The 14,111-nt window shown below is 42.4% G+C and overlaps 2 protein-coding genes across 2 annotated transcripts; one reads left to right on the plus strand and one right to left on the minus strand.

Moving 5' to 3' along the window:
- Positions 1-6,468: 6,468 nt before the first annotated feature.
- LOC118314417 (E3 ubiquitin-protein ligase NEURL3) lies at positions 6,469-9,279 on the minus strand. The gene is made up of 4 exons (XM_035640858.2): positions 9,125-9,279; positions 7,552-8,064; positions 7,280-7,444; positions 6,469-7,141 (listed from the first exon to the last, which is right to left on the minus strand). Exons 1-4 carry the CDS (start codon positions 9,153-9,155, stop codon positions 6,942-6,944), a joined length of 909 nt encoding a protein of 302 aa, XP_035496751.1. The 5' UTR covers positions 9,156-9,279; the 3' UTR covers positions 6,469-6,941.
- A 2,054-nt stretch (positions 9,280-11,333) lies between these two features.
- Positions 11,334-14,019, plus strand: nkx6.3 (NK6 homeobox 3). Its single transcript, XM_035640859.2, has 3 exons — positions 11,334-12,345; positions 13,000-13,169; positions 13,489-14,019. Exons 1-3 carry the CDS (start codon positions 11,931-11,933, stop codon positions 13,717-13,719), a joined length of 816 nt encoding a protein of 271 aa, XP_035496752.1. The 5' UTR covers positions 11,334-11,930; the 3' UTR covers positions 13,720-14,019.
- The last annotated feature ends 92 nt before the right edge of the window (positions 14,020-14,111 follow it).

Here is a 14,111-nt window from a genome sequence, read left to right on the forward strand (position 1 = left end):
TGAGAGGTTTATCTGTGAGTTCCGGCTCCCATGTTTCCTGGTACTGACACATTAGTCTGCAGACGCCCGCTGGATTCCTGCACCCTCCGTCCAGAAGCAGCTCTCGGCTCTGCCGTCCAAGATAAATATTTAACAGGTTGGCTGCGAGATCAGAAACCAAAGGTCTCAGCTCCGTCTTACTCTCCCCAGAGTCCATCTTCCACATTGGACCCAGGAGATGTCACCCAGCAGCTGCACAGTGACATCTTGAATTCCTTTCACATGGAAAACGATGCATATTTAACTGTCAATGAGATCACTGATGCTGTTTCAAGTACTCTTTATTTGTCAAATTCACAATTCTTGTCGGTAGTAATTCTTCTGATAAAAAAAGGGAAGTTAACAAGATGCGCTTTGTTTTACAGTTGACAACAGACTGGACAATGGACATTCACAGGATGAGCAGTACCACACTGCCTCCTAGTGGTTCTAAAGAGTAGTGTGTGGAATTACGTTATATTTGAAAGGCGCACCAACAGATGTCGCCAGAATCACAAACATGCCACTATCAGTTAGTTAATGTGCAGAAACACTGTAGCACAAAATTTCATAAAACAATTGGCAAAGCAGGTTTATCACACACATCATTATACCTATTGTAATATGCACATAAAATAGTGTAATGCATTGTTTTAGCAGCCTACGGGGAGTGCATAAATAATATAGGGAGAAACTATATAAATTAATTACCTTTATAGATTACATATATATACACACACATATATATATATACATATATATATATATATAGCATACAAACTACCAATACGTTTATAAGGAATGTGACATTGGATTCTGTCTGCCTAGTCTCCCATACATAGGGATTACTTTGAAATGTAAATAGTTAGTGAATACAAATGACATGCCATTTTGTTAATCAGTCACGTAATACATTGGATTCCAAAAATAATGTAATCTAATCTGAATACTTTTGGATTACTTCAAAATCAATTATTGAAAATTTAGCACCTTAAAGTTTTAATAAAATGGAGGCAACCACAACATTTTGAGTTCCACAAGTTTACCAAAACCATTTACAATGCAAATAAAATGCATTGAGGATATTCAGCATTTACAAAACAACAACAAAAGCGTTTCTTGTAACTCTGGTTACAAGAACTGGCAAGAGGCAGGCTAACTCAAAAATCTTTCTTCCATTTTAAATGGAAATGAAAAGGAATGATTACTCCATTATTATTATCTATACATCATAAAAAATAAAACAAAAAAACTGGCAACCTGAAAGGAGTACACAGATGTACACAGTAATATATTGTTGAGTAATGTATACAGTAATATATTGTTGTTATACAGTAGAACATACAGCATTTAGAGCATGTATTAACATGAACAAAGTTGTCATATTTTAAATACATAATCAAAATGTAATCCTTGACAACATATTTTTTTTAATGTAATCTGGTCTGATTATAGTTACTTATTTCTTGTAATCCCATTACATAATCCAGATTACATGTAATCCATTACTACCCAACCCTGGATATACAGTATATGATGGGCCAAGTGTGAACTCCCTGACACAGCAGCACACCATAGGACAAACACAAATGATTATTTGACTGGAATGTTGTCTACTGTACTCCACGAGGAAGAAAATAGAAAAGAAAAACAACAGTAAAGGAATTCCTTCTTCTGATCCAATCACGTAGATTACATCTGCATAAAAATGCATACATGAAAGCCAAAACAACAGTAAGCGACTTAATGTTGTTTTCTATTTCCTGGGTACAAAGGAGGAAACCATAAATTGCTCTGAAAAAGAATTCTTTTCTCTGATATTTGATATTTAATGCTGCCAGTTAACAATGATTGTGATCTTTAGTTTTCAGACTAGGGTTGTTTTTGTCTTCCTTAAGTTCCGTATATTCAGGTCCACAGTCTAGTGGCTGTCAACCTCCAGTGACTGGTCATCAGTGACTGTTTTGAAGAGTCAGTGAAAACTTAGTGGAGAAAAATTAGTGGAGAAACAGAACAACAATAACAATTGACTTTCAGAAAAATGAGCCTTGTCACCCAAATTTATCCGTGAAATATAGTGTTTATCTTCATGGATATCTATCACGGCCCTCAACGGGTGGCTGAGGTCAAAACCTGTTATTAGTTTGATTTGCTGTTGCTTGTGATGTACGTTATACACTACTGGAAAGTCATTTCTTGGGTTGCGAGGGGACTGGAGCTAACCCCAGCCGACATTGGGTGAGAGGCGGGATACAAAAATGTGAATAAGGGACAAAAAGCTTTGGTGCTGATGGTGTTCATTTCTTGCAGAATCATACACACTGGTCTTCAAGGACAAGCTACCAACACATGTTTGTATATTTGTTTATCTTTGCCAGCTTTGTTAATCATTTGCTTTGCAGGATTGGCAATATTGATTATTGTACTTTCACCTTCACGAAAACTTGCGACACGACTGACACAGAGGGCAGTAATCATGTAAACACTGTATTGTCGTACTTTCACATTCACGGCACATTTATTTAGCAGACGCTTTTGTCCGAGCGACTTACAATAAGTGCATTCGACCATGATGACATTACCCAAAAGTGCAAGAATCGATAGAGTGCATAAACATTTATCAAATAGGCAAAAACAGCATTGAGTGCTCATTTAGATACATATACCTATTTAGATAAATATATGTATTATATATACACATATTTTTTTAATATGTATATATATAAATAAATTCAGGGAGTAAGGTGTGGTCTGAACAGGTGAGTTTTCAGTCTGCGACGGAAGCATTGAAGGGATTCTGCTGTCCTGATGTCAATGGAGAGCTTGTTCCACCATTGAGGAACCAGGAAGGAAAACAGACGGGATTGAGATGTGCAAGCCAGTTCGCAGTTGTGGAGCGGAGTGGACGGGCTGGGGTGTAAGTTTTGACCATTTTATGGATGGAGGAAGGGCCTGAGCCATTCACAGCACGGTAGGCGAGTACCAGTGCCTCGAATTGGATTCGAGCCACCACCGGAAGCCAGTGCAGGTTGCGGAGGAGCGGTGTAGTGTGGGAGAACTTGGGTAGGTTGAAGACCAACCGGGCCGCAGCATTCTGGATGAGCTGCAGAGGTCAAATGGCACATGTTGGCAGACCAGCTAGGAGGGAGTTGCAGTAGTCCAAGCATGAGTTGACAAGAGCCTGCCCCCATAGCTGCGTCACCTTCTCAGTGAGGAACGGTCGTAACCTCCTGATGTTGTGGAGGATGAATCTGCAGGAGAGGGTCGTCACTGCAATGTTGTAGCCAAGGACAGCTGGTCATCCAGTATCACACCCAGGTTCCTTGCAGTTTGAGCATGGGTCACCACAAAGTTCTCCATGGTGATGGTGAGGTCGTTGTTAGGAGATGCCTTCCCTGGGAGTAAAAGCATCTCGATCTTGTCCAGATTGAGCTTCATGTGGTGCATCGACATCCACTGAGAAATGTCAGCCAGAAATGCAGTGATTCGTGCTGCCGCCTTGGTTTCAGATTGTGGAAAGGACCACATGAGCTGGGTGTCATCGGCGTAGCTATGGTAGAGAAAGCCATGTGAGTGAATGACAGAGCTTAATGACCTAGTGTACAAAGAGAAGAGGATGGGTCCCAGAACAGAGCCCTGAGGGACCCCAGTAGTGAGGTTGCAGGGTTCTGACACAGATCCTCTCTAAGTTACCCTGTAAGTGCGGTCCTTGAGGTAGGATGTAAACAGGGAGAGTGTCGAGCCTGCGACTCCCAATTGTTGGAGGGCGGAGAGGAGGATTTGGTGGTTCACTGTGTCAAAAGCTGCTGAGAGGTCAAGCAGGATGACAACAGAGGAGAGGGAGGCTGCTTGAGCTGTGTGGAGTTCCTCTGTGACAGCTAGGAGAGCAGTCTCCGTTGAGTACCCTGCCTTGAATCCAGACTGGTGGGGGTCAAGAAGGTTGTTCTGCTGGAGATATGCAGAAAGCTGACAATTCCTCCAAGAAATCCCCAAGAGGCCCTGGTGGGCGGTATAGAGTACGATGATGTTTAATTTCACCGGGCGAGTTACAGAAACAGCGTGGAGTCCGAAGGATGAAGGAGTAAAGTGCGAAAGGGGAAAAAGAGAGAATTTCCATTCAGGAGAAAGTAGCAAACCAGTGAAAAACAAAGCAGTGAAAATGTGAATAAGGGACAAAAAGCGTTGGTGCTAATGATGTTTATTTCTTGCAGAACCATACACACTGGTCTTCAAGGTCAAACTACCAACATGCGTCTGTATTTTAGTTTATCTTTGCTTTCTTTGTAAATCATTTGCTTTGCAGCAGTGGCATATTGATTACGGCCCCTAAAATGTAATCGTAAACAAGTAATATTGAAACTGGCTGTTGTACTTTCACATTCACGAAAGGTGCACCACTACTGACACAGAGGTCAGTAATCATGTAAACACTGTATCCATGTTAAATTATCAGGGGACAGTCTTAACTTCTAATTTTAATTGTTATCTTTGTTGACCACCACATGATCAGCGATTCGCAGTCTTGAGTTTAATTTCAGGTCTTTTCTGCAGTAAATGGATCATTGGTCCTGTTTGCAGAGATTTTTGTCATGTGGTGCTGTGATTGTTTTCCAAAGTCATTTCCAAAGTCCATCCATCCATCATCAATACTGCTTATCCATTAACTGTCGCGGGAGGGCTGGAGCCAATCCCAGCTGACACTGGTGCGATTGGAGGGGTACACCCTGGATAGTTCGCCAGCGTAACGCAGGGGCCAACACAAAGAGACACACAACCATTCACTCTCACATTTACACCTATGGTCAATTTAGAGTCTTCAATTTACCTAACCTCAGTCTGCATGACTTTGGACTGTGGGAGGAAGCCGGAGAACCTGGGGAGAACCCACGCATACACGGGGAGAACATGGAAACTCCACACAGAAAGGCCCCACAGAGCCTGCCCCCATAGCTGCATCACCTTCTCAGTGAGGAACGGACGTAACCTCCTGATGTTGTGGAGGATGAATCTGCAGGAGCGGGTTGTCACTGCGATGTTGTAGCGAAGGACAGCTGGTCATCCAGTATCACACCCAGGTTCCTTGCAGTTTGAGCATGGGTCACCACAGAGTTCTCCATGGTGATGGTGAGGTCGTTGGTTGGAGATGCCTTCCCTGGGAGTAAAAGCATCTCGATCTTGTCCAGATTGAGCTTCATGTGGTGCATCGACATCCACTGAGAAATGTCAGCCAGAAATGCAGTGATTCGTGCTGCCGCCTTGGTTTCAGATTGTGGAAAGGACCACATGAGCTGGGTGTCATCGGCGTAGCTATGATAGAGAAAGCCATGTGAGTGAATGACAGAGCTTAATGACCTAGTGTACAAAGTGAAGAGGATTGGTCCCAGAACAGAGCCCTGAGGGACCCCAGTAGTGAGGTTGCAGGGTTCTGACACAGATCCTCTCTAAGTTACCCTGTAAGTGCGGTCCTTGAGGTAGGATGTAAACAGGGAGAGTGCCAAGCCTGGGACTCCCAATTGTTGGAGGGCGGAGAGGAGGATTTGGTGGTTCACTGTGTCAAAAGCTGCTGAGAGGTCGAGCAGGATGACAACAGAGGAGAGGGAGGCTGCTCGAGCTGTGTGGAGTTCCTCTGTGACAGCTAGGAGAGCAGTCTCCGTTGAGTACCCTGCCTTGAATCCAGACTGGTGGGGGTCAAGAAGGTTGTTCTGCTGGAGATATGCAGAAAGCTGACAATTCCTCCAAGAAATCCCCAAGAGGCCCTGGTGGGCGGTATAGAGTACGATGATGTTTAATTTCACCGGGCGAGTTACAGAAACAGCGTGGAGTCCGAAGGATGAAGGAGTAAAGTGCGGAAGGGGAAAAAGAGAGAATTTCCATTCAGGAGAAAGTAGCAAACCAGTGAAAAATGATGTGCTAATGATGTTTATTTCTTGCAGAACCATACACACTGGTCTTCAAGGTCAAACTACCAACATGCTGTATTTTAGTTTATCTTTGCTTTCTTTGTAAATCATTTGCTTTGCAGCAGTGGCATATTGATTACGGCCCCTAAAATGTTATTGTAAACAAGTAATATTGAAACTGGCTGTTGTACTTTCACATTCACGAAACGTGCACCACTACTGACACAGTCAGTTACCTGTTCTCCACGCATACACGGGGAGAACATGGAAACTCCACACAGAAAGGCCCTGGTTGGTCCAAACCGGGACTCAAACCCAGAACCTTCTTGCTTTGAGGCGACAGCTAAACACTACACCACCGTGCAGCCCCCATTTCCAAAGTCCACTACATTAAAAAAATATTTCATTACATGTAAAGAGCGGCTGACAGAGCAGTCGAGTCCATTTGAATGGAGATTGCTTTGTCAAATTCTCATATCAATCCAAGAGTTATCAAAGTATCATCAAAACACATTTAACTAGTTTAAGAATAATAGAAAGGAGAGTGGTGTCATATTTAAAATAACATTTATTTCATATTTTTACAAGCACATTTATAACTTTCAGACAAGCCTTAACTTTACATAAATAAAGATGAATTTAAGATTTACATCCTCGATCAGAGGAAATCCTACTGTATATTATTGTTAAATTATAGATTACATTACACCTTTTGCTGTGATTGAGAAATTCTGTTAAGTCATAGATAGCAGTTCTCATCAAAAGGTTTTATGCTTGAGTTTTTACCTTATTTGACAAAAGATATCACAACATAATTATGCAATTTTTCAAGTTTCTTTTACATGATCAGTATCATCACATAAACACTTCAGTAAAGCATTCACATATTACATTTATACACATTATTAACATGAGAGATATATTTTACATCAGAAAAATATGACACTGGCCACAGCAAACCTCCCAATCCACTGAGCCACAAGGAGACACATTGAGTAGGTGCCATTCATAGTTCGTTCTCCATTACTGGAGAGCTTGCTGGCGTCTTGGAGCTGCCCCAGACACAGACCTCTCCTCCACCGGAGCACTGATCACATGTCGACACAGCGGGCAGGTGCCGAACTGCTGGCAGACCTTGGGGTGGCATCGTGCACACAAACACCGGTGGCCACAGGGCAGAGTGATTGTGGCCTTGCTTCCCATGCACACCACACAGCTTTCACCTATGATCGTAAGAGAGAGAGAGATCTTAATCACAAATCGGACAAATCTTCAGCTCAAACACGATAACATCCTCCTCTGAGGTTAGAAATGTGCAAAACACGGAAATTTGTATTTGGTTTGCGGGGACTGTTTTGTACCTGCTGCGACTTCCATGTCAGGACAGCAGATGTATTCATCACTGTTTCCGCAGGGGCTCGAGACACCGGAAATCGCGTTTTTGAGGTTGACAATATGAGGCGATGGGAGGTGTTCAGGAGCAGGACACGATCTGGAAGTGGTAATCTTCCCTTTTTTCTCTGAGCCTGCAAGCAAAAAGGAAGAAAGAAAATAAATTAGAAATATTTATAAGAAAACAAATAAATGACGACAAGAAAAAAAAAATGTCATGGTTATGTGATAGTGAACTAACCCAGGAGGAAAATGGAGCATGTCTGTCCATAGATGTCTATCATGACCCACAGGGGCAGGCTGAGGTCCACCCCTGTTAGCAGTTTTTGCTGCCGGCTGTTGTTGCTTGTCACATATATGGTGCCACCACATGAAACCCAGAACTCCAGCTCTGAACCTGCCTGGCAGTAGGATTCGTGCACAGGAGCCGCCCAGTGTCCGGGGCTGTCACTGAGGTTGGGGATGGCCATGCAGGGCAGAGGCCGAGCTCTGGCTGAGGGCGGCACGTTTGTGAAGCCCACGCGCAGAGCTCCATGCCACAAGAACGACTCTCTCTCCACCCGCAGACGAATCTTCTCCTGGGGCTTCACGGGGCGGCTGCTGAACAACAGGCCATTTTTGAAGGTGTCCCCCGTCCTCTCTGCGAGTCGACACCCATGGCTCAGGGAGACCCTGTCTCCCACCGCCTCACTGTGGAAGGTCAAAGGGCCGAGGCAGAGCCGGCCGCACTTGTGTGACATCTCCGATGAAACACCTACAAAAAAAAAATTAAAATAAAGAATGTTATGAATTTTTATTCAATCAAACTTTGTAGATCACATTTTTGCAGCAATGTGTAAAATAGGAAGCCTGGACATTTCATCCAAACAGTGTCCTGCAAACCTATGCAGAATCTATGCAAAATGTTGGATCACAACATGTGTAAACAGAACACTGCTCCTATTATGAATTACTTTATCATTTTAATGTTTAATGATACTGATAATAATCAGTTTGTTGTGATGAATAAATGATTTATCATCAGAGACATCACAAAGAACTAATTCTGAGATAATCGAGCGGCTGACAATAAGTCACACGCTCCACTTCTGATTTACTCCACATGGTAATAAAGTCATTCTGAAAGTGAACGTTAAAGGTTTCACTTTTGGGAAACAGGCGGCGTGTGACGGTCATAATTCTTCAAGACATTTGTTGGTTGCAGTAAATGATAACCCACTAGAGGGCCCTGGTGAGATTGCAGGCCTGACTCCTCTGTAGTAACACCGTTTATATGAAAAGCCTTTTACTCATCAGTGACAAGCTGCACATTTCCAGGAAATTGCCTTCTGTAGTTTTCTGTTGTTTCTTAACTCTTTTGTGTAACACTTTAAAACACAGGTTATGGATCGTAAATCCTTGACATACATTGCAAATCTACTGCCTCAATTGCTAATCACCTATTTAACAGCACTTGCAACTCATAGTAAAAGACCTGAGCATGAGCATCTTGTTTCTGTTTTATATCTCTTCTAATCAAATTCAAACAATAATGATCTATGTCTTAACTGACATAATGATATAGCTTTCATTAGATATAAAATAAAGGAAATACACCTTTTCCATATGATACTTTTTTGCAAGTAAATACATTTTCCTTTTTAGTTAATTGAAAAAATCTAAACATTATTTTTTTTTTCCAATTTTAGTTATTTTGCAACATACAACTAACACTGCAAATTTTGTGCAGAGTATCATATTTTTATGTATAGCAGTATAGTAATTTGCATATTCAGTTCTCTGCAAAAAGTCAAGATAAAGAACAAATATCTCACCAGAGTTCCCGTCGGCATTCTCCTTCACCATGTTGAAGTTGTTCTCAGAGTCTTGAGAGGAGATGTGGTCAGGTCTGTGTGTTGAGTTCTGTTGTCCTGAAGCGGGAGTGTTGGCTGGCTTTAAGACGCAGCACACGCGCTACATCAAAACACAAACATCCCCTGCATCACATGGAATGTGAAAGGGGAGGGCCTGAGGGAGGAACCCAACTTTGGGAAATTTACCTGAAGTTTACAGCAGGGTGGCAATGGTGGCCGCGCTTTTTTTTAATCCTGGTGAGAAGAATCCAAGTTATGTTATATACCACAACATGAAAACCAGTTACTAGTTTTAACATTACAAACCAGGTTCTAGTTTTAACATTACAAACCAGGTTCTAGTTTAAACATTACAAACCAGGTTCTAGTTTAAACATTACAAACCAGGTTCTAGTTTTAACATTACAACCAGGTTCTAGGTTTAACATTACAAACCAGGTTCTAGTTTTAACATTACAAACCAGGTTCTAGTTTAAACATTACAAACCAGGTTCTAGGTTTAACATTACAAACCAGGTACTGTTTTTTATCTTGTGGCTCATATTGTTGTTGACGTTTTATAATCTTTTTTAGTCTATCACATTTATTTCCCTCTCTCTAGGGAAGCTGAATACTGACTCTCTGTGTACGGGCCATATTCAGTTGATAAACCTTCACTGCCTAATTTTGACTATAGTTAATAATTAAATGTCCTGACCTCAATTTTGCCATTTTGTCAAAGCCTAAGTTTACAGCAGGGTGGCAATGGTGGCCTCGCTTCTTTTTAATCCTGGTGAGAAGAATCCAAGTAATGTTATATACCACAACATGAAAACCAGGTACTGCTTTTAACATTACAAACTAGTTACTAGTTTTAACATTACATATACTTTTATATTACTGACCCCAATATTGCCATTTTATGGAAGCCAAAGCATAAAATGCACTTAAAGAAATGCAATGCAATATGGCCCAGTGACACACTGGGGAAGTCACCTGATTATCTGTCACAGGGAATGGAGAAGTATTCAATGTTACTTCTCCGAATCGATTTTACGGCTTAGAAGAAATTTCATATCGTGTCAGAGTGATGACATCATGTAAAGGTTCATACTTAAAAAATTTCCTCTGCTGCTGGTAGTAGACCAGCGTGTGAAATAGCTTCGCCCTCAAGGATAAACGCATGCTGCCATTGGTTGGCAGTCCTGAGCATGTGACAGGAAGAGGCCAAAACTGGAAATCCAGGATGACATCATCACTCTTGGAAAGTTACTAGCAAACACATGTCGTTTCCCTAAAAGTCCCAACCATCACATGACCGGAGAGACAATGCAGGCCAAAACTAAAACATATTGGAAGTGTGGGCTTGTTTTACCATATTGTAATTGGGATTTATATCATATATAAGACCAAGCATTTGATTGTAGGCATGACTTTTTACTCTTTTTGCATGAAGGTGAACTACTTTCACTTTGTGAATTAGAAAAAGTGCAGGCGATAGAAAATCTATTTCATTGGGAAAAAAATGAGAGAGATGTCCCAAAACCAGATGTGCAAGTGGAATATTTTACATTCATATTAATCACAATGATTAATGTCCTTATTCAATATAGTCCAATTTAGACTTTTACAGCTGCTTTTAAGTCTCAGTCGGTTTAATGAATAGTTTCTGGTTTCCTAAAACAAAAACCAACGATATGTTAATATGATACATTTATGACATTCATATAACAAACTTATCCTTTAAGATAATAAAGGAATGTGTTGCCGTGTTGAACCTGTGACTGGATGGAGAGGATCTGTGATTGAGGTGGAAAATTTAATTTGTTTGATTGAGGGTGTAGTTTTGATTGAATATTTTGTTGTTGCTTTTATTTGAATATATTTTCAAAGCATTAGGAGAAAAATAACTGGTGACAGATAAAGTCCTCATGCTTTGCTTTGTATAGACAATTTATCCGTGAACAAAAATCATAAGTACAATCTTTTAATTGATACAAACTGGTGCATTGAGGTAGATTGTGTTTGGGTTGTGTTATCATTGTGTAATTTTGGAATAAAACTATCTAATTGTTGTTTTTAATGTCCAGTAGAAAAACAGGAACAGAGCAGCCCCCCCCCCCCCCATCCTCCTCCTCCTCCTCCTCCTCTGTGTGCTCCAGCTGCCTCTGCTCCACCACACTTGGTCAGACATGGCAGGCCATCAAAAAATCAACTTGTTCCCACTCCACCTGTTCAAAACTCAATTAATCTGCTGCCTTCCAATAAAAGGCTTGGCTTTCACCGGGGAGCCAATAGAGAGGCATTAAAGCAGCGAGACCCAGGCCAATCCCAGGCAGCATTCTAATGTGGCGTATCTTTATCAAGGTGCCACTCCATTTCCAGATACTGCTTATTTAAGATTTCTGCGGAGAGAGCCGGCAGGAGGGATGTGTCTTTAGGGGAACACTGAAATCTGTGTCCAGAGGGTTCGACCGAAACTTCCGATATGGAGCTATCAAACGCCAAACTGTGGCTGAGGAGAGGTGAAGGGCGAAAGTGAAGAGTTTATCTGCTGCTTCACGGTTCCTGATGTGGTAGCAACTTTGGCAAACACCACAGACTTTGTTACGATTGCCATAAGTGCTCTTGGCTGTTTGCACATCTGGGAACATCGCGTGCATTGACCCCAGATCCCCGACATCACCCGTGGGTAAGGGAAGTCCTCGTGGGGCCCTCACAGGTCTTTTCCTGCTTGGATCTTACTGGATGTGTTACTGAGAACTGGAGGCAGAGTGACAAACGTCCCATGGATCCAAACATCCAGGGGTCTTTCCTGTTCAACAACAGCCTCAACCAGTTCCCCTCGGATCTAAAGGCACCGGTGTGCCAGTACTCAGTGCCCAACTCTTTCTACAAGCTCAACCCTTGCCTGAACAGCCAGCTGCAGGCAGGGACGCCTCACGGCATCAGCGACATCCTGAGTCGTTCCATGGTAGGGATGGGCACCACGGGCACCACCACCCTGCTGTCGGGATACTCAACCATGGGGGGGTTCAGCCCCTCCGTCACCAGCACGTCCATGTACTATAACCGAGACTACAACTCCTCGCTGGGCGGCTTCTCCAAGCCGGGCACCGAGTGCCCCATGAAGGCTCGCAGTGTGAGCTGCTGGGCAGAGAGCAGCTGTGACTGGAGAGGAGGGAGGCAGCAGTGCACCAACAGTGAGTCTGAATACTGAAGGGTGGGCTCAGCATCCAGCCCATCACTGCATGACAACTTTCCCCACGTCCGTCTGTGTGTGTGTGTGTGTGTGTGTGTGTGTGTGTGTGTGTGTGTGTGTGTGACACTCACCAAAATAGTGATGGAAAAAATGACCTTGAAACCAGCAAATTCATTATAGGGAATGAAACCAGAACAACAGCCTCATGTTCCATGTTTAAACCAAATGTCATGAATAAATAAAATAGAACAAATAGAATAAAAGTGTAATATCTGAGAGGTATAGACTCAAGATCTTACAGAAAAAAACAAAAGAACGTATTTAAATACCTATACCTCATATCATTTTTAAACAATAAGTACTCAATGCGTATATCAGGCTGCATAAGAATAATAAAAATAAACACATTAACAATAATATTTAACTGATTAGTAGTTTGTTACTAAGGGGAGTGAACATGATGAAGAATGCCTACATTGAAACTTACATCGAAACTGTGAGACGGCAAATATTCCTGTGGTAATCTCTCTTTTTTTTCACCGATCATACACACATGAAATTGACATCAACTGTGGGTAAAGGCACAGGTGTACATATTGAAATAAATAAGCTTAAAAAAAAGAAGGTATTACATTTCCTGCTGTGATATTTCCAGGCGGTGGTCCTCTTGGGGAGATGTCCGGCAGGAAGAAACACACAAGACCAACATTCAGCGGACATCAGATATTTGCTCTGGAGAAAACATTCGAACAGACCAAATACTTGGCCGGGCCTGAGAGGGCGAGACTGGCTTATTCTCTGGGAATGACCGAATCACAAGTGAAGGTACGGTTGATGGCGAATTTACAGAATGGCTTTTAGAATTTCTTTTCGACACAATTCTCTTGTTCATTTTTGTTTAATTGATCTTCATTTGACCATGGTTTTTGTTGCTGTTATTGTTGTCCTTGATGGTTTTGTGTGCAGCTGTTGACTTTTGTTTTGAAAGAAAAAAATTTCCAAGTTGACTCACTTATCACTCACAAGAGAAGGAATGGAAGATTAGAAAACTGGGTCACGGACCGTTTTGTCGAGGTCATGTTTCCTAATGTCACCACCGAGTCCCGCCTGCAGACAGTGAAGGGGCCCCCCCTGTTGTGCTTAGGTGTGGTTTCAGAACCGGCGCACCAAGTGGAGGAAGAAGAGCACCACGGAGCCCAGCTCCACGCAGGGCGGCCCCGGCGGCCAGTGCGGCGAGGCCTCCGAGAACGAGGTGGAGGACGAGGAGTACAACAAGCCCCTGGACCCCGACTCCGACGACGACAAGATCCGACTGCTGCTGCGCAAACACCGCAGGGCTTTCTCCGTGCTGCGCCTGGGGCCACACCACGTCTGAGCCGCGCACGCGCGCGCGCGCGCTCGCACACGCCCCGGCAGACCTGCATGATTTAGTAAACAGCAACTAGTTTGGGACACAAAGTGAAATCCATGTGCAGTCGAGCAGTTAAGAAAGTCAACATGTTCAATAGACAAACGGGCTGAATAAAGGCAAATTTAAAAAGCTAGGAAAATGAATTCAAAAAAGATGTTTACTTTTATAAGTTACCGATCTATGGCCTGTTTTAATGTTACATTGCCTATGTCAAACTCTTCATTTTGTAAAAACATAAGAAAATAACTAAATGGGTAAAACACACACACAAAAAAAAAAATGCATGATGATGGTATTGGAAATCCTTATAAATAAAGGAGAGAGCAACCTGACGTTATTCATGTGTTCCGTTACTG

This window comes from Scophthalmus maximus, chromosome 19, assembly GCF_022379125.1.
Source record: "Scophthalmus maximus strain ysfricsl-2021 chromosome 19, ASM2237912v1, whole genome shotgun sequence".
NCBI classification, from domain to species: Eukaryota; Metazoa; Chordata; class Actinopteri; order Pleuronectiformes; family Scophthalmidae; genus Scophthalmus; species Scophthalmus maximus.

Excerpts from the sequence above, each read along its gene's own strand:
- LOC118314417 (XM_035640858.2), bottom strand. The coding sequence starts at position 9,155 with ATGGTGAAGGAGAATGCCGACGGGAACTCTG. Across the intron at positions 8,065-9,124 it reads GAATGCCGACGGGAACTCTG|GTGTTTCATCGGAGATGTCA; the intron begins GTGAGATATTTG and ends TTTTTTTTGTAG. Across the intron at positions 7,445-7,551 it reads ATGCTCCATTTTCCTCCTGG|GCTCAGAGAAAAAAGGGAAG; the intron begins GTTAGTTCACTA and ends TTTTGCTTGCAG.
- nkx6.3 (XM_035640859.2), top strand. The coding sequence starts at position 11,931 with ATGGATCCAAACATCCAGGGGTCTTTCCTGTTCAACAACAGCCTCAAC. Across the intron at positions 12,346-12,999 it reads GAGGCAGCAGTGCACCAACA|GCGGTGGTCCTCTTGGGGAG; the intron begins GTGAGTCTGAAT and ends TGATATTTCCAG. Across the intron at positions 13,170-13,488 it reads TGACCGAATCACAAGTGAAG|GTGTGGTTTCAGAACCGGCG; the intron begins GTACGGTTGATG and ends TGTTGTGCTTAG.